Genomic DNA, 26,769 nt, shown 5'->3' on the forward strand with positions numbered 1-26,769 from the left:
CATGCAGATGTCTGTTTATAGAGATTAATAAGAAGCTAAATCGTTGTCAGATCACGCTGATGGGAGTCAGGGTGGCATTACGGCGGATTACATTCCACCTGCTTTTGCTCTCCTCCTGCCGCTTGTCATCCCAACTCTCTGTTCCCCTGTTTCCGACACGATTCTCTCTCTCTCTCTCTCTCTCTCTCTCTCTCTCTCTCTCTCTCTCTCTCTCTCTCTCTCTCTCTCTCTCTCTCTCTCTCTCTCTCTCTCTCTCTCTCTCTCTCTCTCTCTCTCTCTCTCTCTCTCTCTCTCTCTCTCTCTCTCTCTCTCTCTCTCTCTCTCTCTCTCTCAATAAAGGCATAAAAAGGGCAAAATCAATGTAAAAAACAAAGCCCAAACAATTAGTTAAAAGATCAGTAAAGCCGTGCTGCAGATCCAGGTGATAACTCTGCGTTTCATCCATACAAGCCCCACCTGTCACAATGTCATACTTTGACATAATCATTTGATATATTCTTATTATATAGATAAAAGTTCTTCTCTTCGTGCATCCCTGGGTTTAGAAAATGTATACATTGTGCTTGGAAGACTGTATAAAGGCTGCTGAAAAGACCGTTTATCCCGCTTTAAATGTGTATTCATCAAAAAGCGATATTATCAGCGCGACAAAAACAAGAACAAGGGAGAACGAGTAAAAGAAGGAGTTCAGCACTCTGCAAAAAAAAACAGCTACAGCTGGTGAAATATGGCCCAGTGTGAGCTGCAGCCTCAGCAAACGCAGAGCCGAGTGAGGGCGAGGATGTGAGACTCAGACTTCAGAAACCCGATTGGATTACATGTTAGTGTCGACCTTATCTGGGCTGTTATGATTTCCCTCTCTGAGCATTGTGGTATCATTAAGACCTGACAGATAGCGCTCTTTTTCAGGCTCGGGTGCTATTCTTGGAGCTTCATATGAGGGCGCCCATTACGCTTCAGTGAGACACGACGCTACACCACACTTATGAGATGGATTAGAATAACAACATGCTTAACAGCACTGATCAGCTGCTGTTACTGTGGAGGCAGGGGAGGGGGGTTGAGTCACTCTGAGGAGGCTGAAGATGGCTTTTATATTTGACTGTCACAGCCTTGAGGGAGTGACACTGACCAGCGCTGACAGACACTCACAAACAGCGCTTCTTATCATCCTTGCTGTGCATAAAGCTCACCTGTCACTTCCTCCTTACTTCACCCCTGACTCAGGGACACTTTTTGGTTTATTTGGACAAATTGTAACAGTAAAGGACAGTAATACGAACTTCCTCTGAGTTAGGAAGCTGTCAATCTCAGAGCCCATCAGCTATCGTCTGACAAGGATATAGCCTCTGAGAGCAACGGCCAATTTTTTCAGGGGCTTCAGTGTAGACAGCTGATAAGCAATAAAGGATTTCCGAGCCAAGACTTTCTTTTCTTGTGATTGTTTGCAGTCTGACTAGCAACGTGAGACCCGAGAGTAGAGTTGGAGTTGAGAGGCGCAGCTATGAAGGTCATAGAGCTGCACTGATGGTTAGCTTCCCCAAAACAGTTGTCTCTTACCTACAGATGGTGTATTAATATGCAGAAAGTGTTTGTAGAGCTGAGGGAGCTGTCAATTTCAATTTTCCTAAATGGGTGGCAAGACTAAAATTTAAGACTACTGCAAATACTTTAAGTGATCATCTCAAAGTGACCGTCAGCGGGGAACATCAAGAGTTACAACCGGAGCCAACCGCGGACGTCACACATGCAGCACTGTCTGGATATCTGGGAAGTGTGCTCCTGCAATTACTGTTCACCGCCATAGGTGCCGCCAAAGAGAACGAAACGGAGATCTTCGAGATTATAATTTTAATACTAAAATTATTTCATACTGTAAACAACAGTACAGTAAACCTTCAGATGAATATTATCAAACTGAACCCCTCCTCTCACTCTTCTTCTTTACCTCTAGTTTGAGCACATCGTGCTGCAGTTTCCTCTGAAACTCCAGAAAGCTGCCGATGGTGAGTTTTCCCTTCAGGTCTTCTCCGAAGAAGTAGGTGGTGAGAGCGGAGCTGCAGCCGGCCGTCTTCAGGGTGTTTCCTGTGGTGGAGCGGTCGCGGTGTCGCATCCCCATACTCGTCTGAGATCGAATGATGCTCTGGACCTGAGGACGCCAACATGGGTAAAAGTGAAGTTATGACGACTGTCTGGAGTTTATAAAGTCTCATAATAATTGTTTTAATATTCATGTAAGTGTTCATGATAAAAAGCCTATGAGGTTTGTGTTGGATAAGCTTGATTTAAAAAGCAAAGTTGATTCATAGGATGTGCTTTCATTTATTCCCTTACATTATTATTTCTAATATACTTTATTTATAAACCACCTTTCATACAAACATGCAGCACAGAATGTTTCCACAGCGTCAATTTACATAGCACAGAAAAAAAAAGGGAATAAAGACTTATAATTATACTTGAAACTTTTGCAAAACCTCTAAAACTACAACAATAAATAAAAAAGTTTGACATTTATTTTTAATCACTGGTGTTAATTAAGTCTTATTTTAAGGAGTTTTATTGATAATGTAAAAAACAATAATAAAAACTTGGAATTAGGCTATAAAATTACTCCAAATAAAAAGCCTGACTAAAAAGATAACCTCCTTAAAGAAATGAGGTGTTTTATTATAATAAGACAGATATATCGCAGGGTGCACAGCACTCTGGGAAAACGTCACAGTGGTGCAAAGCAATGCAGGGGTGTGCTTTTATTGCCTGTCAGTGTATGTTACTGGTTACTGTAATTCAATCAGAAGCTACTGCAGATCGTAAAGCACAGTCCCAACATACGGTCCGCCTGTTTTAACCTTGTGCATCCTTTAACATGTTTATACTGTGCAGGGTTGTTGTGTGACTGATGTATGAGAGACATGCAGCTGTTTACAGTCTAACCTGATCAAACTCCTCCAGATCCACCTCTCCATCGCCGTTCAGATCAAACATCTTGAAGGCGATCTCAAAGTTCCTCTGGGGAGCTGGACACAAAACAAAATCACAAATCAATACAGCAGAATATGAAAGGAACATGTAAGTGGATCGAGCCAGGCAACACACATATACAATTATACAGCTTTCATCTTACTCCTCAGTGGAGTACATGGGGTAATTTAAATGCTCTGTTTGATGCAATAGTCAGCAGGCTGCAGGATGATGGCTAAACGATCAGCCCCACTCTCTGCTGGAACAGACCCTGCACTGTCTATATGAGCTATTTAGGCTTACTAAATTTGCACTGTTTCTACATCTGCACTGTTACATCTGCTGCTAACAGCCTTTAATGACCACACAAGCAGAGTCAGTGAGGTTTGTTTTCTGAACAGCAGGATAACTGAGTTTTTGCGTACAATGGTTATATTTCTTACACTGTTCATCTGATGAAACGCAGAGCAAAAGCAGAAATATTTACGCAATATATTGCGTAATTTGTCAGATTATTTTCAAAGCTTCCTCTTTTACAACTGCATATTAGTATAATCATTTACTTCTTTCACAACCCTTCTCTTTTCAGGGAGATTTTAAAGATGACTCCTGTCAGACTTTATAAAAGCAATAAATATGTACAACCATGAGGCCTGTGTGAGAAATACGTCCTCCTTTGTACTATTTTTGTGGCCGTGTTAAATGGATTGAAACCAACCATAAGGCATCCTGCCCTGTCTGCTTAAAAACGACTTGTCCTTGAAAGCGTCCCCAGAGACTTCCTCCATATGAATGGATTATAATAAATGGTTGAGCTAAGCTGGGGATAAAAGTTTACCAGAGAAACGAGTCAGAGAATCATTTTCATTACCACAAACTCTAAACACGTTCAGAAAGGAGGCCTTAATGTGAAGTTGGCTCCCTGCGTGCACAGCGATCGTGGATCCATCTAAAACGGATTCTGAGAAACACAACAGCTCCGAGGCTGCTAGCTTGGTCGACACACATTAATAACTTTGACAGAACCGCCGATCATACTGAACAGGCAGCCGGCTTTGTAAACTGGCAAATAATATCACATTGGAAAACCTGTTTCCTTTTTACTGTCTGTCTTAACAGAAGCGGTAAGAAAGCAGAGAGCCGAGAACACACCGAGAAATCATGGTCAGTTTGAGTGACAGATGGGCAGTGCTGTCACATCATCCACTGCGTTCTGTAAACCGTCATGGCTTCTTTTGTGTCATAAATCAGTACCTCCGGGATATCACAGGTATTTTCTGTGATTGTTGCAGCAAAAAGTGCCAGATTTTTGGCCTTTTTTTTCTGTGTAACACATTTAAATTATAATCTCAAAGATCTCAGTTTCGTTCTCTTTGACAGCACCTATGGCGATAAACGGTAATTGCGGGAGAACACTTCCCAGATATCCAGACAGTGCTGCATGTGTGACGTCCACGGTCGGCTCCGGTTGTAACTCTTGATTTTCCTGGCTGACGGTCGCTTTCCTTTTCAGACTGTTTGCTTCATCTGAGCGTCGAGTTTGTTTCTTTTTCTTTGGATTTTCACTTCTTGTTGAAGTTGTATCTGTAGTCATCCATCTTTTCTTTGTGTGTTCAGCCATAGTAGATTACTGTGTACTCGCAACACTTGCAGGGACCAGAAAAGCAGCCGCTTAGCTCCGCCTACCCTCTCTGGCAGACCAACCACTGCTGGCTGATGGAAAATGCGTCACTAACTGGGCGCCGCTTGTGATTTTTTCCCTGAATGTTTCACCAGACACCCAGTCTGTAATACTGCAAATGCAAAGGCTTTCATCAGTGGGCCATAGGCTCAATCACCATTGTGTTACCTCATTCAGCGATAGATAGTGACTTAACAGACATTTACTTAAATGAAAATCTTTGAGATTATTATAAACGTCCACGGTGAGCAGCTGGGACAAATGCTTCAATAAAGCATCTATTGGTTGAGCAAATTGTTTGTCTTCTGACATCACTTCTGTTCCATTTCTGTGACAAGACGCCAAATAAACCGTGTAAAAACTAATTTCTCACTGCACGTGCACATTCAATGCTATCCATATGTGCAAAGGTGAATCTACACATTATTTAATTCATTTACAGTATTAAACAACTGATAAGGGACAATACAATGACTATTTGAGATCAGTGCTGACAAAAACATAAGTAATACAGTAAGAGTTGCCATTTAAGAAGTGAGTTTGTGACATAAATGACTTCACGCTTGCAGGGAAATATGATGATCGAGCAAATTTACCAGGAGTTGCGGCAATTGGTTGAATTTGCAGGAATGCGACTTTGCAACTTCCTGGAGGGACTGATAAATAAACAACTTCAGCTACCAACACAAATATAATCTCATTCTGTGGGAAACAAAAGGGTTATTAAGCTTGTTAGCCGGCTAATGAACTAGCCAAGAGCTCAGACTATATAGCTTTGATAACGTTTGACAACTCCTCGATCCTCTCCAGCTCCACCCTCTCGTCTGAATACGGTCACCAACATGGCTAAGGCAATTTGACACTTAAGGCTTCAAAAATGTAGTCTCCAAACCAATGGGTGATGTCATGGTGGTTACATTAAATATCTGTAAAGTGATCTGATTTGGATTTTAAGGACGTAGGAAGTCTGTACAGTTCAGGTGTATACTTACTGGACAGCACAGTGGTGAGGAAGATGTAGTCAGAGAAGGAGATAAGGCCACATTCTCCCAGTGTGAAAAAGATGCTGTCCTCATCTGCAAACTTCTCCCTCTCCTGGGCGATCTTCTGCTCATCCAGGCGCGGACATAAAAAGAGGAAGTTATATTAAAAACAATTCACATGATTCAGCAGAAGCCTTAAAGCTTTGCAGCTGTCCCAGGTGTGACTTTGTGTGTGCGTGCAAGCAAGTGTGTGTGTGTGTCCGAGAGTGAAGCTCAAACACAGAAACGTACACACATACTGTACTTCCACAAACACATTAACAATAGTCCTGGGGCACGAGGATGACAATGAGTGAGACGGTTTTTCACAATAAAAGTCATGCAAATGCTGCATACACACGAAGCCGTTCAGGCAGGTGAGAGTGGAAGTGACGGAGAATTAGTCTGTGGTCAGTTTGAGTACAAAACACATCATCCACCAGAGGTTGTACTCACAGTGAGAAATTGACACAAAGAGAGGGAAAACATCACGAGAGACTGTCGCACAAACACACACTATTGATTAACCATATCTGTAACACAACCCAAATGTATTAATCATTAAAATCAGAGTGGCTGTAGCTCGCTTTCACAAACACGCAGTTAAAGGAAGTTGTTCTGTTAGCATGTGTATACTTACAGCATTGCATGAAAACAGAGACTACATCACATGCACACTACACACTCAGTGAGAGAGACTTGGAAAACAGTGTCCACCAAACATAGTAGACAGAGACAGAGCATGCCTTAGCAGGGAGGGGAGGTGGGGGGTAGTGGGCCACGCTGAGCCCGCGTGGAGTTACCTCCGTCTGTAAGAGGTCCAATTCAGAGGAGGAGGAAGGAGGAGAAACAACTGTTAGCGAACAGCGTGGCCTCTGCTGTCTTTAGCAGGGCCTTCAACAACAAAGACAAGCATGTGCATTCATATTGTCACACACACACACACACACACAGAAAACATCTTGCTCAGAACAAGATAATTGGGGATTCCACTCAAGTTTAGAAATCAAATACGCCGTGCGGTCGCTGGAGTCTGTAATTAACGTGTGCATGCGTGAAAATAGAAAACGATGCAGCTTCACTGACAACGCTGTTATTAAGACGTCGTAAGTTGTCATATTTCTGCAGTGTTGTCTCTGGTGATCACTGCAAATTAAAGCTAGGCCAATATTCTTATTTGAAATTAACTTAGACTCACTTACAAAAGCATATATGAGTACTGAAACTTGGTGGCATCCCCCTTAAAACCATAACATGACAAAATTCAAATTCTTCCCCCATGAACCGACTCCCTCCTCATGAGATACAAACAGTGTAAATAACATCTGGCAACAGCAGATCATTTAAAACACTATCGCCAAATCATATCTTGCATGACAGTGATGCAAATATAGAAAATAGTGGTTTCTACGGAAACATTTATTATTAATGATATCCACACACAGTATAAAGGGGAGAAGGGAGTGGGAGAGAGAAGTTATTTTTGGACGATTGCCTCCAGGTTGAGAGAAACAGACGGACAGAAACAGCAACATTTTAACAACTAGAGCCTTAAGTTGCAGGCTATCAGGTGTGTGCAGGTGTTTATGAGTGAGAGGATACTAAAGAGGGAAAGGCTTGCACATAATAGACAGAAGAAAGAGTAAAAAGAGAGAGACTAAGAGTAAAAGAGGTCGGTATTGGGCCCCCCACAGAAAAGCCCTCAGGGCCTGAGGTGAACCAGAGTCCTAATGCCGGTCCACAAAACACACCACTGCATAAGTGTGTATTTCAATGGGCAAGCACAGACTCATGCCCACACTGGCAGATACACAACTACACACATGAGAGACATAACCACACTGGGCCTCATTATAATGATCAGAGCGGAGGCACAGAGCACATTAGGCGTAATAACTCACTTTTTTCAGTGGACTGAGTCAAGGACAAAAACACCCCCGCAGAATAGCCACAGTGACATTCAAGGGAAGACGTCTAAATATAATGGCGAAAGAGTGGAACCAAACAGCATATTCAGCTTATAAAAGGAGAGTTTGTACGGACATATGAACGGATAGGCTACAAACTTTTAGATGTTTCTGATGCAGCCTGTGAGCGCAGTCAGGAGAGCACGGGTCTCTCTTTCAGGATGCACGAAAGATATTGTTTTCAATCTCTTGCTCGATCTCACAAACATAATGTGCTATCAAACAGTACATCTATCCAACAAATGTAGGATGAAACACCGCGAGCGCTCTCAAGCAGACACACCGGTATAACAGCAGTGTGTATATCAATCTGTGCTGTTGGTTTCTTTGTGGATTTAAAGCTTCCTCTGCGGATTTTGTGGCTCTGCTGAGAGATGATGTCCTATCTTTCCCTTCATCCTCCATCTTTCTGTCAGTTGTGAACACCTCAGCTTCCCCCTGAAGTTTGGTGTTCCAGCAACAAGGCAATCAACAGCACAAAATGTATTCAGAGCCTTGCAGAAGTATTCATCCCCCTTGAACTTTGAATATGTTATGTTACCAGTGCAAAGTTTTGTTTAAAGGACCAACACAAAAAGTCAATCACTTTTAAGTGCACGAGAAACTTAACCTCGTACTTAAAATAATTTACATAAAAAAATAAAAAAAGCTTCGAGTGCTTTTCTGCAAAATGACTTAATAAGATCAGGTGCAAATACTTTTCTTCAGGTTAATTCTTGAGCACGTCGGCTCTTTTTGTTAATCAAACTGTAAAAAGCCTAAATGAGCCACTTTGAATTCCAGGTTGCAACGCTAATATGTCAAACCTGGTAGAGTCTGTTGCACACAGTAGTGCAGTGTGTTATAGTATGTCTTTGTGTGTGTCTCTCTCTCCTGTGCTCTTCAGCTGCAGCTCTCGCTCTCGGTGCAGCTGGTGATTGAGCTCACCTGGATCCACTTAGAAATCAAGGCCAGAGTCTAAAGAGCAGGAGAGGGTAGGCAGCCAGTGCCAGTGGGCCATCCGGCTGTGTCAAAGGTCACCGGTGCTTGCTGCTTCTTAAGGAGGAGGGAGTCTTTTTCTCTGCTGTAGTGTTCCTTTGTTTTTTAAAGTGTTGTGCTTCTATACCTGCTTCTTTATCTTCGGTTTTTGTTGTTACAAAAAAAGAGATTGTCTTAGTTTGTTAATAAATTACATTATTTTGCTCAGGCCTTTTCCTTTCTTCTTTTTCCCTGGGTTTAATTGTATAGTTACTCCCCTCGTTCCCTAGCCATTTCCAGGTAATGTGCAAAGTCCAAGGTTGTTGAAAACTTATGCAAGGCACTGTATATAATTGAGATGAAAAGCTTTATATGCTAGAGACACCTATTAGGTTACTTATTTCCCCAGACGGACATAGTCTGTGTGTCTTATCAGGTTAGTATTCCAGCGTTTTGATTCATCCACCCAGAGGACAAAATGTCAATAAAACAGGCTGCGGCAGTCACTAAAAGGATCCCAACTACATCGGAGTCCATTTTTAACATTGTTTGATTTCTCCCAAAGCACTGGTCGTTGAATGACTGTAATCTGAATGCTGCAGCTTTCAAGTTAATTAACAGCTCGAGCCTCGTCTGTCAGCGTGCGTGTCTGTTGATCAGTGTCAACTCCACAGCATACCGTGTGGATCTGACCAAATCTCTGCCCTGAGCCTGCTCATGTGCTCATACATGTCTGCGTGTGTCAGCTACAATATGGCCAATTCCACAGGCTCTGTCCAGATGACGGACTGAACGAACCAACTCGCCTGTGAGCTGAGGCAGAAACACGATGCTGACAGAGCTGCTGGCAGGGCGGCACTGGCAGCGGGGCACTCAAATGCACTGCTGTCATATACACACACAGCCGGGGTTAAGGGTTCAGTCGGGGCTAATCTCTCCAGAGCACCAGGCTATAGAGCTGCCCGGATAGCTGCCCTGGCCAAATTTCAACTAACCCAATCTTTGCACACACCAGGCCCCTACAAGTAACGCACAGCCAGAGGGGCGCCTGCAAAGAGGCTGAATCTCTTTCTCCTCATTTCACATGAGTGGCTAAGAAACACTTTCTAAGAACACCAGTGAAAAGTGACACTTAGACTTGGACTGCAAGAAAATCTTTCTAGGATTCACACAAAATGTTTTTTAAATCCCACACAGAGGAATTATACGATTGCAGCAAAGCATTGTTATATAATCAGCTTTAAAACAAAACAACGTTACATGATCAAATAGACCGCATAGCGCTGTTGCTCTTATGGTTTCACTTATAGCTGGGCTGATGAGAAGGCACACATTTCTTTCTGATCTCCAGCATCCTTATCCATCCATTATCTATACCGCTTATCCTGTTAAGGGTCGCAGGGGGCTGGAGCCTATCCCAGCTGTCATTGGGCCAGAGGCGGGGTTACACCCTGGACTGATCGGCAGTCAATCACAGGGCTGACACAACAACCTTCATACTCACATTCACCACTACGGGCAATTTAGAGTCACCAACGAAGCCAACAAGCAAGTCTTTTGAATCTGGGAGGAGGCCGGAGTACCTGGAGAGAATCCATGCATGCACAGGGAAAACTCCACACAGAAAGGCCCCCAAACCGGGATTCAACTGGGAACCTTCTAGCTGTGAGGCGACACCGCTAACCTCTGCACCAGTGTGCAGCCCTCCAGCATCCTTATGTCACAGTAAAAATAAAATATGCAGCTGTTGAAGTGACAGTGATTGAGATGATACATGATTCACCACATTACACTGCAGTCTCCTTGCATGTACATTGGGAAACTACAAGTATGTTAGGCACCACCTGCCTTACTTTTGTCCTTGACAGAGCTCCTTCTAATCCCATCCTCTTGTGCTGTGATTGGCAAAGAAAGCCATTCAGTCAAACACGGGACTTCAACCCTTGAGATCGCCGTTTGTGTCTTTTGTGAAATCAAACCGTGATCGTTTCCTGAAGCTTACCAAGCGTGTGGTTAACTTTGTGAAAATGTAGCAGTTTGGTTGGTTTTATGCACCAATTCTACTTGGTTAGGTTTAGGAAAAGATTCTGGTTTGGGCTAAAACAAAGTCCAACTTTTATGCCAATCACAGCACAGGAGGGTGGTAGTAGACAAAGTGCTACAAAGCGTGCCAACCATCCATTTTCTGCTAGCTGTCCTCTTGTTCTTCAAACTGCCCCAACAGCACTTTGTGTGGCCGTGCACTTGGCCTAGGAGCTGAATGCAGCATAGTCTTGGCCCTCTCTAATACCATAGTACAGACTGCAGTGCTTTGTTACTGATTAGATCAGTGAGCCTGTCCAACACTGCAGCTGCAGACACCCCGATAACAGTAAGGGGATGATGAAAGAAATGAATTTAAGTCACGGAGTCTGTGTTAAAGCTTTAAAATATTAATCATCACGCTAAAACACACAATAACTCTTCTCAGATTATGTCACAGGACTCTGTTTTCTGGGCAGTGTCCTCTGGGCACCACAACAAAGGGATGAATTAAGGAGTCCAGCCTGAGACCTGCTGCTGAAGATGAAAAGCAAAAGCTGCCAAGAGCTGCCCGCACTCTCCGTCTATACATCGATGTGTGGAGAGTGATGTCTGTCCCTGAGCAACCTCTCATCTTTTGCACAGGTGAGTCCCAGCAGAACATGGTGCACTGGAGCACTACTACACCACTCAGGGTTTAAAAAAAAGAGTGGCATGTATAGTGCGACAGACGGACAGCGCTGAGTGTGTGCAAGAGAGAAGGGGAAGGGCAGCCAGACAAATGCATTAAAAATGGATCTGCACCTTCATGCCGCTCTGTGTGATGTGGCAGCTCCAGGGTTATCATCACTTTGGCAGGTACAAAGAAAGACGTGAGTTTCAGGGGAAAGGGAATTCAGAATGACCCACTTCAGGGTAAAGTCAACCCAGGTCTGAGCCTGGCATTTCTGAATGGTGGCTGGAAGCTCTCACAGTGTGTCGGTGCAAATGTCCATCGCTGCAACACATACAGCTAGGCCATCATCTCTATTCAAGACACAACGCAAACCTGAAACAAAGTGTGATCTGTGCGCAGTACTCGACCTTTAACACCATTAAAAACATACAGTGCATTGCATAGGGGACCTCAGACTTGCATCTCTGCATTTTGCAGATGATGTGGTTCGGTTGGCTTCATCAAACTGTGACCTCCAGCAGCCACTGTGGTGGTTTGCAGCCGAATGCGAGGCTGTTGGGGTGAGAGTCAGCACCCCCAAGTCTGAGGCCGTGGTTCTCTGCTGGAAAACGGTGGATTGCTCCCTTCGGGAGGGGAGTGAGTCTCTGCGCCAAGCGAAGGAGTTCAAGTATCTCAGGGTCTTGTTCACGAGTGAGGTTAAAATGGATTGTGAGATTGACAGGCAGGTTGGTGCAGCTTCAGCAGTAACGCAGGCATTGGACCAGACTGTCGTGGGAAGAAAGAGCTGACCCGTAAGGCAAAGCTCTCAATTTACCAGTGGGTCTACGTTTCAACCCTCACTTGTGGTCATGAGCTTTGACCGCAAAGGAAGAGATGGAGGATACAAGCAGTCGTAATGAGTTTACTCATCAGGGTGTCTGGGCTCAGCCTGAGAGACAGGGTAAGGAGCTCAGACATCCGGAGGAAGCTCGGAGTAGAGCTGGTACTCCTTCGCATCGAAAGGAGCCAGTTGAGGTGGTTCGGGCATCTGATTAGGATGCCTCCTGAGCGCCTCCCTGTGGAGGTTTTCCGGGCACTCACAACTGGGAGGAGGCCCCGTGGTAGACCCAGAGCCCGCTGGAGGGATTATAGCCTATCCCGTCTGGCCTGGGAACGCCTCGGGATCCCCCAGGAGGAGCTGGAAAATGTTGCTAGAGAGAGGGACGCCTGGGCTAACTTGCTCAGCCTGCTGCCACTATGACCCGACCCCAGATAAGGAGAAGAAAATGGATGGATGGATTTTAACATGACAGCATTTGGAAAAGCTCAAGGGGGTGAATACTTATGCAAGGCACTGTAAAAGCATCGCCATAATCCATCCTTGACCCTCAGAGACATCAGGAGTGAATACTTCATTCCTATATGTAATGATTCAGTCAGACCAAAGCACCACAGTCTGCAGCTGGACGGGCAGAGAACAGTAATGTATTAGCTTCCCACCTACTAGTCCCAGGGGTAACTGCAGAGCAGGTGTACTGTTAATAACTCCTAATTATTGTGGGAGCAAAATCAGAATAATGGACCCTGATGTGGAACGCTTAATAAACAAATTTGAGGCGCTGAGGAATAGCAGCTGTCTCACGAGAGGAGGGAGGGACTTGAATTAGCTGACCAGGTGTACCGACAACCGAACCTCTATTACAATAGATCAGGAGACGAAAGAGAGGTGCAGAAAAAAAGAGAGAAAATGTAGTGTGTGACTATTAAAGCTTTTATAGAGAGGGCAAAGGGAGCAGGTAAAAATTGAAGACAGTGAGAAAAGATAGAGGAATAGAGAGGCAACAGTCCAAACAGCGGCCCCTGGGAGCTTCCTGTGAAATCAGAAAGAGGGAACATGACAACAGTTGGTGACAAGAGGCTTGTTTCCATTGGAGCGGCCACGTCCGCACTCCCTCTGAGTGACAGGTGTCCGCTCGCAGTCGTAGCGGGTCTCACTTCAAACGCTGTGGCTTTACATACAGAGAGGGCTACAGCATGTAGGAACACTTTGGATACATTTTAAATGAACAGACCAAGTCCTGCCTAAACCATGCTCTACAGAAACCATGCAGACAATCCAGAGGATGGATTTGTGGAGGTTAAATATCAAGCACATCAATACAGCCTTGCTGTTAGCTAACAGAGCCATTTCCCAGGTCCAAAACCACCCTGTGATGCCACCATGCGCAGAGAGGGGGCGCCACCACCAGCTACTTTCTCTTTGAGACACAGGCAAAAGAGCAGGGCATGCTGGGAGGAAAGGCTAGAGTGCCAAAGCATGTGGAAAGCTAGAGCTGACACTTCTTGGAAGAGATGACAGGAGGAGGAGAAAAGGTGAGTTTTTAAAGCAGAACAGAGGGAGTGCAGGGGAACAGCATGGCTATGATTTGGCATTGATCAATACAAGTTCCTAATAACTGACTCATTTTAGCTGCTCTTTGCATCTCAGCTTTGCAAGACCTGACGTTCTCCTAAAATCTGCCTATAAATGTATGTGAACTTTACCTTGGGGCCCTGAGTAGTGCGTAAATTATGTAGCAGTGCTGCAGTGTTTAATAATCCCTTTAGAGGTAAAGTCCTCACTTTGAATAATTCAGCAGGGAAGGCACGGTACACAGCTGTCCCCAAAAGCTATACAACGGTCACCTGGGAGGCCTCCAACACAACGTCCGATACAATACACAGTTTGTCTATTTGATACGAGCACACACACGATATGTTGTGTGCCTACTCCAGTTTCTGACACTCCCCGTCATTATAACACAGGTTGTAACCTGCCCTTTGCTACGCTTGGCTTACCTTCACATCATCCTGACTGACAGAGGCATTCAGACCTGCTTAAAGGCCAAATCATTCAGTAGATAAAACCTATAGGTCAAGGCTCATTTATCTGCACTTACTGACATAAATGTGTATATCAGAGCATTTGAATTGCAATAGGTTCTCAAGTAAATGCTTAAATGAACAGACTTATACACATTTATGTGAGCGATAGCAACTTAGCATCCGGGTGGACAGATACGGCAGAGGAAAGAGAGTGGCCTTCCCTCCACCAAATGTGTTCCATCCACATTAGGGCATCTTTGAGTGTATTATGTGCTTATACCATGGTCATTTACACAGGCAATCAGGGAAGGTTTACAACCATCTTTTAACTTCCTTTAAAAATGGTTGACAGTGGATCAAAAGAACATTAAAGCACAGTAAGTTATCTGCAGGTAATGTACTTTTGCACTGCAGCCTCTCAGACACCTGTACTTTACAGGGCATTGCATAAGTTTACACCCCCCAACATGGATTTTATTGGGTTTTTTAAAACAAAATGTCCAGAATTGCAGACTACTGCCTTCAGGCTGCACCCAACAGATACCTGCACTGCTCTTTTTTGATATTCAAACAGTTAAAAGTTTGAGTAAGTCACTAAAATGTCAGATTTTAATGAGGAAAAATGTGGAAAACTCCAAGGGAGATGAATACTTATGCAAGGCCGGATATGTGACCATGATATAACCCTGTTTAGTATATAAGAAAATAGTTAAGAATGCTTTAATCTGCATCCTTCCTCGTACTTCTTCACTTCCCCCTCAGGCTGTTTTCAACACCTACAGCACTTACATCCTGAGAGAGGAAAGCTTCATGTAAATTTAACATTCACCAGTCTTCTTGTCTCTTTTTAGAAAATATACACTTTAATGCACAGTTTGGATGCTGTCCTATTATCAGTGGTCGTAAACTTTAGCGAGGCCGTGACTGTTTTCACACTTGCTGAAGCTGAGATGTGTTAAATACAGTAAAAGTGCTTATTTAGCTGTTCCCCTGGACTAACATCAGTGAGTAGCTAAGCCCTTCACATTAACACAGAGGAGGGAAAGAGTGAGTTATAGAAAGGTAGAAAGAAAATAAGAAGGCATAAGAAGAAGTTTAGATGGAAAGAAGGGAGAAGGTAGTGACTACTAAGTTGCATTTTTTCATTCAGGTGCACACATGCTGCTCGGCACACACCCCATACCTGCCAGAAGTCCTGCAGAGAGGGAGGGGCAGAACGGGAAGGAGATGAGGAAGGAGGGAGGGAGACAGAAGAGGAGGAGAGCAGGGGGGACGGGGAGTGTGTGGGTGGAGAATGGGGATCCGTAGATGGGATGATTGGGGGGAGGAGACAGAGAAAAATTAGGGATTTTTTTTTTTTTTTTGGGTCGTTGAGGATGATTCGTTATTCACGAGGAAGGGAAGAGAGAGAGAAAATGGAGGGATTACTTGTTATGTGAATGAGAGAGGACGGCTGAGAAGAGCACGAGAGAATCATCAACAGTAAACAACGACAACGTCAGGTCACATCAACATAAGATTACAGCAGCTTAAAAGCACACCCACATGATCAGGGGAGGAGGAAGCACGGAGATGGAGTGAATTAAGGGCAGAGAAAGGTGCGATGAAACAATTTAGAGAAGACAGGAAATCCCATTTAAAGTCATGGAGCTCCTAAAAAATAAGACTTTTATTCTGAAACTCTACATGTTGCATGATTCATAGGGTGTTACGTGCCTTTTTCCCCTATTAATTGCATTGGGAGGCCTGTTATATGGAGAGGCACAGACTCAGGTGTAGGAATGGGAGGGGCTCAAGAAATCAAGTCCTGGATGCATTAACGGAACTTTTTCTACCTTTTGTTTATGTGGCGGAGGTTTGACCTGGTGTTAATTACTGTGTTTTTGCTGCACTTCCATGCACATGCACCTGAAGCGGAATAAATAGTATCTGCTGCAGTTCTGCTTGTGGTTTTCTGTTGTTGTCAGAAAGTCAATAAAACGTTAATCATTAAAAATAATCTTTCTCTGGACAGGAAAATAGAAACCAACAGGGTGAGTCAATATGAGCAGCAGTTGTTTAACAGCCATATAGGGCATATAATGTTTACATACCCACCAGCCTGGAACTCATTAACGTGAACAGGAGGGGGTGTAGTGAGACTCTTTTAGACACTTAACCGTGGCCAAACAGTACGTATGTGACAAGTCTCTCAGTGGGCTTCGCTATTTCTAAATAAAAACACGGGAAGTGTGACACAGAGAGCTTTAAAGAGAGCTCTCATGTTACTCTCACACAATACTGTTCACCTCTCTGCCATTGACCTTCATCACCACCCAACCCCCCATCTGAAACGCTCCCTTTGTACGCCACCACACCCTCCATCAACTTCATGATATATACTCTATAGATACTGCGCCACAACACTCGCCGTGTCCATTTCATCTGGCTCTAAATCTATCCAGTTTTAAGTTTCATGTGAACTAGATTTCATGGCTTCTTGGAAGGAACCAGTAATGGTTTATTCCTCCAACTAGCTAGGGGGGACCATTAACCCAATGAGGAGAAGGCACATGCTTCCTGAAAAAAAGAAAGAGGGAGGGGAGCTCTCAGGCTGCTCGGGCCAGGGCAGTAAAATCTCAGGGCACAACTGAAGCTAAATGCAGAACCTGACGAATCACATGCACATAGATTTGCCTGGCAAATAAAAAAAACATGAGGCCTGGAGACAGGGATGACATTTACATAAGCAGATAAGGCTCATAAATGAAAGGTGCTACATTTTGATTAAAGGCCAGCGCAGAATTTCACATTCATTTCTGATTAATGTACAACCCAGCTCTTTGGGTGACATGCTTTTGGAATAGGGGTGAATCAAAGTTCTGGGAACTCGTTCAGATAACATCAAGCTTAGTCACTCCTGAGTTGCAGAACAGAAAAGTTCGCCTCACGGTGTCGGTGTGGCTCATCTGACTACATGAAGAAGGGGTACGGAGCCGGGGGGCTGATGGCTTTTATAATGAGGTTAGAAACTACAATCACCACCAAACTGATGATTAGCTAATGCTAAATGAATGAGGCTGGTTGGCTGCTGTGTGAGGGATGCTCCCTGGGATCAGTGTGAGGGCAGTAATGGTCACGAATCAATATCAAGGAAAGCAGTAATGAGAGTAATGATGTTGGTGATTTATATTGATGGCTTTTATTCTCCTGACTGGGAACAGAGAAATGTTTAGCACAGAGACGAGCTCCTTTTGAAGCCACTCTGTGGAAACGTGGGGGTTTGCCTGTCTAAAGTTCACCTGCTGTTATTGTCTTTAAATAGGTCATTACTCAGTGGGCAGGGCCGCTTTGCTTTGAACATGGTCCTCTTAATGATTAAGTTTGGAGCTGCTTCGTGAAACAGAAGGCTTTTATGATGGTTTAAAAAGCACTGAATACTTTAAGATAGCCCGCAGATAGTTATAGAATCCCTGTATAGGTGTAAACCAAGAGTTCTTTACTGCCCTGAAATGCAAAATATCTCTAACAATATTTTGAAAGCCGTTTTAGACGAGTGATTTGGGAACAATAAAAGGTTTAGAGGAAGTTAGCAGAGCAGGAGTTAATGCAAAGATATAAACAAAGTAGTATGATTTGTGAAAACAACATCAAAACATTTACATTCTTTCATTCATCTTTTCTCTTTAAAAGGTTGCACCTGAAATTAAAGCATCTCAGTGAGACACCAGCTTGAGCACATTGTGCCAGATAAACAGAAGTAAGTAAAATACATCAACAAAGTTTACTCAGAAATAACATTTTACACTCGGCTGTTTTTCTCTATCCATTTCTGCACGCTTTGCTTACAGATTGTAACTGTGTTTTTTATTTTATCTATTAAACATCTGCTGTAACCCAGCTGCCCTCAATAAGTAAGAGTTTATTTCTAAGACATTGAGTTATCGCCTTAATTTGTGCATCATTACAGTTATTTATATTCACTTTTTTCAACGTAATTTCGGCTACGGAAGATAAAATAAATTTATATTCTTTTATTTTTCATTCCATGGAAGGATTTTGTTATTTTGTAATATCAAAATCAAAGTCAGTGGATTTTAAAATAAACTAGAAGAAATACTGCATATAAATACCACATTATATCTTGGTATTCACAATAAGTTTCTTTTTTAGAGATAATATCTTTGACTTTCATTTTTCTCTTTATTTCATAAACAGCTCCCACACTTCAGTGCTGAGTTAGAGCGTACTTTCCTCCTCTCTCTCTCTGGGTTTGCATATTTAAAATCCAAAGCATGAACAGATAAAAGCCTTTCTGTATTCTGGTGGGCTATGGAGCCTGATTATACGGCGCACAAGTCATTTGCTTAATTTTTTATGTATGAAAATAAGATTTGGTTATTTAAGGGTTAATGGACACCTCTGAAAAGATGACTTTATAAAAAAGTTTGACTACATTATCAGCTTTTCGTTTGAACAACTTTCTTCTAAAAAACCTCCAAACAGCTCCGGAAAAAAATAAGAGACCACTGCAGAAATCTGTTTTTCTCTGGTTCTACTATTTACAGGCTTGTGTCAAATGAACTTTTGTTTTATTGTAAACAACATTTCTCCTCCTTCAAAATAAAATATTCTCATTTCGGTCTTTTATTTGAAGAAAATAACGACTGGTCAAGAAAACCAAAAGATGCAAAACATGTTTTTCAGAGCTTGAATAAAGCAAAGAAAACAAGTTCATGTTCAAATGACAGAATACGAATGTTTTAACTCAGGAAGAGTTCACAGATCAATATCTGGTGAATAACCTGGTTTTTAATCACAGCCTTCATGCATCTCTGCACGCTCTCCTCCAGTCACAGGGCTGCTGGGTGACGTTAGGCCGCTCTTGGAGCAGCTCGGCTTTATTCGATGGCTTGTGAACATCCATCTTCCTCTTGATCACATTCAGGAGGTTTTCAATGCCATGACATGAAGAGAGAGATGCTGATTTGAGGAACATTTAGAGAGGTCTCTTGTTTTATTCCGGAGCTGTATTTCAGTTGCTGAAATGGGTTGCTAACTTTTTTTCTTTCACTTTCGTTGTGTTGCATTAGTCGCTGAAGATTTGGAGGTAGATATCTTAAAACCCTGGCACTAAAATGATCTTAATGGCTGGATACAATCAGGAATAATTGGGGTAATGCTATATTTTGTATTTTGCATGAATGATTATGTGCGGCATTATGCACATTGGCCATTTTGGGGAATGAAGATTGGTTGGCAAGTTGTCCAGTGGGAAAAGAAATAATAATCTGTTGTAAGAACACAGCTTTCTGGAGAAATTCATTACTCATAAAGTTAACAGTGATTTAGGAAAGCTAACAACAGTTACTTTAAACTTAATTTATGAACCAGAGATGTTTAAGACATAATAAATAAACCTCCCTGCTGACTCTCCCTTTTTTCCTCTTAACCACCAAGACGCCCACTTCTTACCTTCCCATCATAGCGCTTCGTGATGAACTGATCGAGGCCGAGGCCTGAAAAAGAGACACAAACAGAAAATTAAAAGACTAAGAGACAAATATTATAACAAAGGAGATGTGAGGCTGACGAGTTAAACAGCAGGAGCATCAAGATTTATGCCTGGCATGAGGCAGAGTAAATGTATTTAGTCTGTGTCATTACTGAACGTCTGGAAAACACTGACATGTACTCGAGATTAATAAGAGTCATTAACAAGACATTTTTATTCAGCAAATCATTTTAAATAAACAGTGATTAGGATTCAGCTTTGACTTGACTTATCATCTGTTCGGATAAAGTTCTCAACCTGGGTTTGTTTTATACAATCCTGTTCAGGAGCGAACACAGTACGCAGTGTTTAGATTTGTATATTAAATATATTTATGCATCTCAAGGTGTTTGGGTTTATCGTAAATGAATGTCACTCAGGTCCTCAATGAATAATGAGTTCAGGCGTGTTTATGAATCATTTGAAAATGACTCATCTCCACTGTAGGTTTATTTCTGTGTCATGTCTTCCTTTGCAGAGGCATCAATCCATTCAGAAGCTGAGAGTAATTCTGCTCCCTGCTGTGGAGGATGATGTGAAATGTGATTTTCAACGCTTATTTTTTTTTCAACATAATCAAATGTACTTCAAACATGACTTATGAATTTGTCCATGAAAAGACAATCCTACCACTCAGCTAATGTAATTCAAACAAATAAACCTGGCTGAGGTGATTATTTTCTCACTTGTGCGGGGCAGCAGCGAGGGAGCATTCAGTAGGCCGTCAGATATGGGGATTCTGTGTGTGAACGTGTTCCTTTGAGGATCCAGCTTATAAAGAGGGATGCATCAATAGCTGTATCTCAATTCATCGGCTGCATCCTTCGAAGGACACGGTCTACAAAGGATGCATCATCCGTAGGCTGTGCAGACGCTAAGGATGAACTGAAATGAGACGGTCTGCTCTACGGAGGATTTCCTGTTCGCCTCACCAGCTGTTCCTGCGCTCACCTTTGCATCACCAAACGCCGCTCCTGTCGCCTAGCAGTTAGCTAGCTGGCTAACCAGCTATCATAAGTAACGTCACGTAAATCAACCTATTATTTTAGAGATCATTTGTTTCAGTGGCCCTTTTGTTTTTATAACATTTGAATCTCTAGCTATTTGATGGAGTTGTAGATGAAGTTTTTTCCTCGGGGCGCTAGTTTAGCTCAGTTGGTAGAGCAGGCGCTCCGTATACAGAGGCTACAGTACTCATCGCACTGATCGCAGGTTCAACTCCTGGTCTGTGGATCATTTGGTGCATGTCATCCCCCAATCTACTCCCACATTTCCTGTCCAGCGTCAGCTGTCCAATAAAAAAAGGCAAAAAGCCCAAACAATAATTCAAAACTAAATCTTAATGTTTTTGACCTTCAGGGACACCATAGAAGACCCTGACTAAAGGAATAATTCAGAATAAAATGGGTGCAAAAAAAAAAGCAGACCTATTTACCTGAATGTCATAGGAAAGTTTCAGCATTGTGTTTTAAATTGAACAGGATGCGTGGTTAATCTCAGTTGGGTTGGAGGCTTTGAGAAGAATGTGATGGCTGCTTTACTGAACCTTCTTTTATTTAACATCTCATCACTACTTAAATTTGAGTTTGGAAGGTCTGAAGACAGGGCAGAAGAAAGTAGGAGCTAGGTATCATCATGTGGGGACTGTGGAGGAGGGATACTGGGTCTAAGAATGGACGGCCAATGGGGGTTGAGTTAGGCCAACAGATGGAAGTGCTGAGGTTAGCAGGAAAGGCAGCGAGGACGTGACAAGCCCAGCTAAGTCTTTATTAAGCGCTAAATGCAGGCTTGCCTCCTCCACTGTGGATGAATGGTCGGATGTAATAGTCCTCAAACAGAGAGAATTGAACCACAAGTCTGTGATGGAGGTTAATAAACTCATATACAATCAAGTGACACAGAAACCTAACTGGATTTCAGTGCTGGATTACAGGTTAATGGCAAATAAAGACGAGGGCAGTGTTGAGACATCCATGCCAAGTTAAGCCTGCCGCCTTCCCGTCCCTCCCGTCCCTCCCATGGCTGAAGATCAAATATCTCACACTGGCTGCATGTGTGACGCCCGAGATCTGCTCTGGTTTAAACCCGTTAATTGATGCACCAACTGCTGTGCTGCGATTCCCTCAACTCAGCGTGATCCGACAGCGATGTCACTTTGCCCCCGCTCCCCGCCTCGCTCCATACTTGTTAACATGGGCAGTGAGATTATTATACCATGAACTGTCGTAGGTTCTGGGCTGCCAAGTGTCCCTGCAGCAGGATGGAGGGGGCTGTGAGCTGGTAAAGCTCTACCAGTGGAGTGATACGATCTCACACTGGATAGCGACGGCTATTTATATACCTACATTTATGTACAGGGGGTGTTTTAAAATCCTGAATGAGGGGCAGAAACAGTTAAATATTTATTTGAATCTAAAGAGAAAGACACAAGGAATTCAAAGAAGAAAAATGATGGAAAAGAAGAAGTGCATCTCAGCTGGTGTGAAGCAAATGTGGAGAGAAAGAGAGGAGACTCACTCTCAGGCTGCTTCTCGTTGGGTGTGATGGAGCGTATGAAGTCCTGGGGCGTCATGTAAACCTCAGCATCTCCATGCTCGCCGATGACCTTCAGCGTTGCAAAGTAGCGGAAAATCTTGTCCGGGGTCGAGTAGGCTCTAATCCTGTTCTCATATTCCATCACCTGTGAAACAGACAGGAAGTGCCAACTCATTAGACACACTTAATCTAAACAACAACCAAATAAAGGAAATATTCTAAAACGGTTTGAAGCAAGGTGTATTATCTGAGAGAGAGTTAAGAGAGGGTGAAGGATTGGGCTGTGATGGTAAGTGAACGTCATCACCGCTTTTTAAAAAATTTAAATCTAAAGGGATGCAATAAACTCATTATCCATACATCCCAGGGACACACCTCATCTGGTTTCACCTCGTCTCGTTTTAAAAATAACAGTAATCAGCAAAGGAAACCTTGCTGTCAGAGCACTGCTGTTTCATCCCTCTGCGCAGACAAGCCAGTATGCAGTCTTGCGACATGCTTGTTCAGCTGCTGCTACAACAACAACAACAACAACTAGCCCGTCACCACGGATTTCATTTCAACAAATAAGGATACGAACTTAGTAGTTGTGAAGTCCTGCCCTCTGTCTGCTATTGGTTTGGTTGACTTCCTGCTTCAGGAGCCAATAGGCAGAGTCGGGGAAGGACATCAGGAAACTGCCTGCACCTGAGTTAATCGGGCCTCAGCTTATTTAAGTGGCTTCCACTCTCATGTCCGTCTCTCCTCTCTTCCTCCCAGGCCTCCACCAGCTGGTTTGGTTTGTTCTGTTTTGTTTGCATTCAACACGACGCTCATCCATACACTGCATTCATGACTGACCCAGCTAACTAACATAATTATATTTATTATATCTAGTCTTACAGTAAATGAATATTATTTCATGTGTGATTCCCTTCTTGACTACAGATACAACTTCAAAAATAAGTGAAAATCCAAAGAAAAAGAAATAAATTTGACGATCAGATGAAGGCAAACAGCCTAAACAGGAAACAACCGTCAGCGAGGAAAATCAAGAGTTACAACCGTAACAAAGGTGGCCAAATGTAGACGTCTGGTAATGTGGGAAGCATAATAACCGTTTATCGCCAGAAGGTGCCCCCAAAGGGAACAAAACTGAAATCTTCCACATATCTACCACATGATCAAAACAGGAAATAGTTTCACATGTAAATAAAGAGACATAGCAGGGCTATCACAACCACACAAAGCAGCAACAACCACACATAAAACAATGCCTTACTAACAAAGTCCAATATTTTGTTGTTAAACATAAAAACACCAATTTATTCAGCTCTGATACGCGCATTAGCCACGTCAATGTTTGCTTTGACACTGCCATCTGCTTTTCAGCCGACAGTTTCAAAGAGAAAGTGACAGAGCAGCGTCTGTTTGGGAGCCGTATTCCACACAGGCGGTTATTTTATGTGACGCTGAATGATTGTGTACCCCGGACAAACTCCCTGTAGACGAAGTAAAATACATTTTACAGCTTCAACTTTCTGGGGCTGTTATCCACTTCAGTTTGATGACAGAAAAAGTGAGACAGATCCACAGACAAACTAAGACTCTTTCTTGAGGCTGTAGCTAGGAATACGTGGCTCTCCCTCTTTAGCACACATTATTGCTCTTCAGGGAAATCACCGTCAGCATGTCCCCCAGAAGAGGCAACCATCACTGTATGGATGAGAGGTTATAGGACAGTCGTGTGGAAAAGCCCGGGAGTCTGACTGGCACGCTGTCATCCCTCTCTGGTTTTCATCTCCTCAGATTTACAGCCTACTGATCTCGGCATCATCCAGACCGATGGAGAGTTGAGCCTGCTCTTTTCAGCTTTCAGCCATTTATGCTCTCACTTTCCATTACAAAAAATGCACATCCACAACTAGAGGGATCAAATTCAAGTCACGACATTCATTTATTCTTTTGTTTTTTCCTTTAGATTGTTGTGCAACATCTGAAGCAAGAGTGCTAAATCAGTTTAAAAGTAAGGAGGAGAAATCTCTGAACTTTAAACACACATTGGAGGGAAAATTCCCTCCTGCTGAATAATTTTGCATTTTACTCTTCAGACCTTTGAAAAGTAAAAGAAATATAGATATAGGAAGACCGAAAACTCCAAATACATTTCCGTAAGACGTGCATTAGTGATTCCCAGCACACATTCAGATTCAAGGGCGCTGATGGACTCACAAACACACAGAATGTACTTCAGACAACAGGCCTTCCTATACCAAACTTTTTACGTGACGTTGTGAGTGGGTTGGCACAAACAACCTATTTTTACCAACACACTAGTGAATCCTGCGGTGCTATGATTCACAGTTTGCTCCCTCGACATCTATATGCTTTCAGCAGACTTTGGCTGCAGCTGAGGCAAGAGTGATTGCACAATCTTTACATCTGGACCCATAAGTCGGAAAGATTGCATCTATTGTTCAAAGCTCTTCCACTGTTCTTTCCCTTGGTTCTCGGCAAGCTACAAACTGTGTTTATTTGGCATCGTTTGTTGTGTTTCAGCCTTTCTTTGATCAAACGCTGCCAAATTAACAGCAATAAAATCTTAAGTGTGGTACATTTCTCTTTATTTACGACAGCAGCAAGGCCTGCTGATTACACTCTGTAAAATATTCTGTCAGAATGTACTGCAGTTTGCATATTGAACATTGATCGGGAGCCTTTTCAAAACACCATTCCAGAGCTGAATTAAAAACCGGACTGACTGAACGGCTGATTGTTTATTGTTTATTGATTACCTTGCGGTCACGGAATCCAGAGCGTGGCTTCTTCTTTTTCCCGTCACCGTCATCCTTTGATTCCTCGTCTCCGCTGCTGGCCTCCACCGATTTCTCCGACTCTGTCTCAGATTCTGAATCCCTCACGAACTCAGCTCCCTCTGCGTCCGGATGCTCTGAGTGTTGAACGGACGGCCCGGCCTCTGCGTACGCTCTAGATTTCAGAAAAGAAACTAATTAGAAACAGATTAACACCTGAGGGTTTTTTTCTATGACATCTATCAAGGTTAAAGTAATAATCTTGAATATTTCCATTTAAATAAATGTCTGCTAAGTCTCTATCTATCGCTGAATGAGGTAACACAGTGGTGATTGAGCCTATGGCCCACTGATGAAAGCCTTTGCATTTGCAGTATTACAGACTGGGTGTCTGGTGCGACCTTCGCAGAAAAAAATCATAGTGACGCGTTTTCCATCAGCCAGCAGTGGTTGGTCTGCCAGAGAGGGTAGGCGGAGCTAAGCGGCTGCTTTTCCGCTCTCTGCAAGTGTTGCGAGTAAACAGTAATCTACTATGGCTGAACAAACAAAGAAAAGATGGATGACTACAGATACAACTTCAACAAGAAGTGAAAATCCAAAGAAAAAGAAACAAACTCGACGCTCAGATGAAGCAAACAGTCTGAAAAGGAAAGCGACCGTCAGCCAGGAAAATCAAGAGTTACAACCGGAGCCAACCGTGGACGTCACACATGAAACACTGTCTGGATATCTGGGAAGTGTGCTCCCACAATTACCGTTTATTACCATAGGTGTCGCCAAAGAGAACGAAACTGAGATCTTCGAGATTAGCACTTTAAGTATGGATGTATCTGTTTGTGTTGTGCTGTGGTAGAAGACGAATGTGGGATTTATGTAAGTGTTAATGTTATACAGTGAAAAAAAAGAGGGACTGAGAGAGATTATGTGCTGCACTGTGTTCTGCCTGCTGTGCAATGCAGAGAGGTTTACTAGGGCAAACTCCCACTTGACCGTTTTTCTGACTAAATTGAAAATTGGAATAATAATAATAAATAGCTGAGTCTGTGTGGGACAGGCAGAATAATTCAGTTTAATGAGACACAGGGAGAATGAAGCCCGGGGTGAGGGCCTGGAACAGTTTCGTCCCATCAGTCTCAAATGCCCCGAGGCACCATCCATCACTCTGCCTCCTGCAGCAGCCTCTCTGTCCCCGAAGAGCTCTCACGTCAACACCATCTCCACTGTTTCGCCTTAACTAAACACAACGCTCCTTAGTAATGGATAGCCATAAAAACATTGTGACACCCTTGGGGTGGTGGCTTGGAATGTCAAGAGAAATGCAGGTAAGTGACTTAATGTGTTGTGTTGTGACTTAATGTGATGCGTAATGATGGAGAATCGAATTTGGCATCTGCTCAAAATTCAGCCTGCCTTGAAAGAGTGCAAGTCAAGCAAATTCTTGTTCAGTCAATGTAGATCACGGTCTGCTCAATAAATGGGAGCATGGCCAGACAGGGGAGCTTGCAAGAAACAATTGTTGGTACTAAAACCAGAAAAATATGACTTTGTTTTGTTTTATCATATTTTGTAATTGTGGTAATTTCTATGTTTATATTATTTGCCAACCATCTTGCCTTAAAAGTAATCCTAGGGGGACAAATAAAGTACTTTTAAATGAAGTAGCAATGAAGGAGCAATTAGCCCCTGGAAAAAGCCACCGTCAGGCAAAGCTGTTCTCTGTAATCAATAGAAGCAATAATATTTGAAATTGGCGCCATAGCTGTGGAGAAAGTTGTA

General features: G+C 43.0%; 1 protein-coding gene across 1 annotated transcript in view; it reads right to left on the bottom strand.

Moving 5' to 3' along the window:
• Positions 1-26,769, bottom strand: part of micu1 (mitochondrial calcium uptake 1) — a 42,913-nt gene that overhangs the window by 10,070 nt on the left and 6,074 nt on the right. The window contains exons 3-8 of the mRNA XM_069658455.1: positions 24,976-25,168; positions 22,184-22,346; positions 19,588-19,631; positions 5,638-5,752; positions 2,938-3,020; positions 1,949-2,149 (exon numbers count right to left, since the gene is read on the bottom strand). Coding sequence (XP_069514556.1) covers positions 1,949-2,149; positions 2,938-3,020; positions 5,638-5,752; positions 19,588-19,631; positions 22,184-22,346; positions 24,976-25,168 — 799 coding nt within the window. The remainder of the gene's footprint in view (positions 1-1,948; positions 2,150-2,937; positions 3,021-5,637; positions 5,753-19,587; positions 19,632-22,183; positions 22,347-24,975; positions 25,169-26,769) is intronic.

This window comes from Semicossyphus pulcher, unplaced genomic scaffold (genome assembly GCF_022749685.1).
Source record: "Semicossyphus pulcher isolate SPU_LCO1_2020_fin unplaced genomic scaffold, fSemPul1.0.p SCAF_12, whole genome shotgun sequence".
In the NCBI taxonomy this organism is placed as follows: Eukaryota; Metazoa; Chordata; class Actinopteri; order Labriformes; family Labridae; genus Semicossyphus; species Semicossyphus pulcher.